The following is a 2,361-nucleotide window of genomic DNA, read 5'->3' on the forward strand; positions in this document are numbered from 1 at the left end:
AGACAAAAGACAAAAGGGATAGACAGACAGACAGACAGACATCTGTGGGGTGCATCTTTTAGGGTGCCCAAGAAGCAGGACATTGTTGTAGCTTCACTGCAAGGTCTCTACAAAGGCATCAAACTCTTTGACGTTTTTCTCATGGACTGCCAGCTTCTCTGGTAATGAGTCCTGTAAAGACAAAGAAAAGTCCAGGGTGAGACTCGCTCACAGCAGATCAACTGTCTACTCAATAAGAAGTTAAAACACAATGGAGGCAGAAAGGGCAAAAGATACCTCTCCTAGAATATGAAGCAGATTTCATCTCTGTGTTCTCTCATGCACAACTCCCAGCAGAAGCAGGCTACTGCTGACAGGAGACAGCAAGGGCTTTTAGTAGGTAGCAGCAGATAGCCCATGTCCACGTCCTGTGCATTACCTTAGGGCAGCTATGGTCGTTCTCATGTTAGCATTTAACTTTATGTCCCATCCCATCCCCACGTCATGATCAAATCATATCACTTGACACAAGAGCTGTGGGCCTCAAGCTCATCCAGGCAGCATTTTCATGGATCACTCTGGAAGTCTTGCCCAAATGAGGCCTGTAGACATGGACCCATACAGCTGTTAAACCTGAGGTGGTAGAAGCAGTATTCAGTTTTTGGATTTGAGACTGGCTGAGCTTTAACTTGCTTCCCAGCCCAGATAACCTGCATTTGTGGTCAGCTGGGACAAAACGCACCTTTCAAAGCTGCCAAGGAGACTCAGTTGTTTCATGGAAGGATACAATCAACAGGAAACCTATTATAGCAAGGAATCCCTTTGGTAAGTGCCTGTCCATTTAGACAAGATACTGGCTTGTTCAAGGAGTGAGAAGAAAAGTAATACAGGAACCGTTAACCATAAGAAGGAGGGAGGAACCAGGAAACTATAGGCCAGTTAGTCTCACCTCCATCCTTTGGAAAACTCTGGAAAAAATCATTAAGGATCATATTTGTGGCAGCCCAGCAGGAGAAATAATGCTGAAAGGAAATCAGCACAGATTCACTGCAGGTAGATCCTGCCTGACTAACCATGTTTCTTTTTAGTGGCCAGGTCACAAAATGCTTAGATGTAGGAGTCGAGGTAGATGTCACCTAGACATTAAGAACACCTTCGATACAATATCTCATTCTGTTCTTGTAAATAAACTGACAGGCTGTGATGCAGATGATTACATGGTCAGGTGGGTGGCAAATTGGCTTAGGGGGTCACACCCAGAGAATGGCGGTAGATGGGTTATTGACCTGGAAAGATGTGGGCAGTGGAGTCCTGCAAGGCTTGGTCCTTGGACTTGTGCTATTCAATGTCTTCATCAGTGACTTGGACAAGGGCATGGAGAGCACCCTGTCCAAGTTCACAGATGATACCAAATTATGGGGCAAAGTTAACACACCAGAGGGTAGGGAACAGATTCAGGCGGATCTGGACAGGTTGGAAAAAGGGGCAGAATGAAACAGGATGCAGTTCAGCAAAGACAAGTGCAAAGTGCTGCACCTGGGCAAAAAGAACCACCAACACTTACAGGCTGGGGGATGACCTTCTCAGCAGCACAGCAGTGGAAAGGGGATCTTGGAGTCATAACTGACTCCAAGATGAAAATGGGTTGTCAATGTTGCAAAGTGATCAACAAGGCTAACCGTACTTTATCATGCATTAGCAGACGCATGACAAACAGGTTCAGGGAGGTGATGCTTCCCATCTATGCAGCTCTGGTCAGGCAGCAGTTGGAGTACTGCATCCAGTTTTGGGCGCCTCACTTCAAGAGGGATGCGGAGAATCTTGAGAGGGTTCAGAGGAAGCCACTCGTATGGTCAGAGGCCTTCAGGCAAGGCTCTACGAGGAGAGACTGAGGGACCTAGATCTCTTCAGCCTTCGTAAGAGAAGGCCAAGAGGTGATCTTGCAGCTGCCTATAAATTCATCAGGTGAGGGCAGCAGGGAATAGGAGATGCTCTATTTACTAGGGCACCCCCTGGAGTAACCAGGAACAATGGCCACAAATTGACAGAGAGCAGATTTAGGTTGGACATGAGACAGAACTTCTTTATGGTAAGGGTTGCCAGAATCTGGAATGGGCTTCCAAGGGAGATGGTGCTCTCCCCTACCTTGGGGGTCTTCACAAGGAAACTGGACAAGCACCTAGCTGGGATCATCTGACCCCAGTACTCTTTCCTGCCCAGGGCAGCGGGTCAGATTTGATGACCTACTGAGGTCCCTTCCAACCCTAACATCTATGAATCTATAAATCAGAATCTCATTTTTCATACCAGATCCTCCGCCATGGACTGAGCCCCGATGTCAATGGAGAGGCTGCTGAGTTGAGGGGGGTTCTGAAACTCACG

At 47.4% G+C, this 2,361-nt stretch overlaps 1 protein-coding gene across 5 annotated transcripts in view; it reads right to left on the reverse strand.

Annotated features, from left to right (window-relative positions):
- Positions 1 to 85: 85 nt before the first annotated feature.
- The window catches only part of ATG13 (autophagy related 13), a 47,653-nt gene continuing 45,377 nt past the window's right edge, over positions 86 to 2,361 (reverse strand). For 4 of the 5 annotated variants that reach the window (XM_019519288.1, XM_019519289.1, XM_019519287.1 and 1 more), the window contains 2 exons: positions 2,287 to 2,355; positions 86 to 171 (listed from right to left, as the gene is read on the reverse strand). In XM_019519288.1, coding sequence (XP_019374833.1) covers positions 94 to 171; positions 2,287 to 2,355 — 147 coding nt within the window. In that variant the 3' untranslated portion in view covers positions 86 to 93. The remainder of the gene's footprint in view (positions 172 to 2,286; positions 2,356 to 2,361) is intronic. The other variant, XM_019519292.1, reaches the window with a different exon arrangement.

The sequence above is a fragment of the Gavialis gangeticus genome, unplaced genomic scaffold, assembly GCF_001723915.1.
Source record: "Gavialis gangeticus isolate Ggan-Ray unplaced genomic scaffold, GavGan_comp1, whole genome shotgun sequence".
Lineage (NCBI taxonomy): Eukaryota > Metazoa > Chordata > Crocodylia > Gavialidae > Gavialis > Gavialis gangeticus.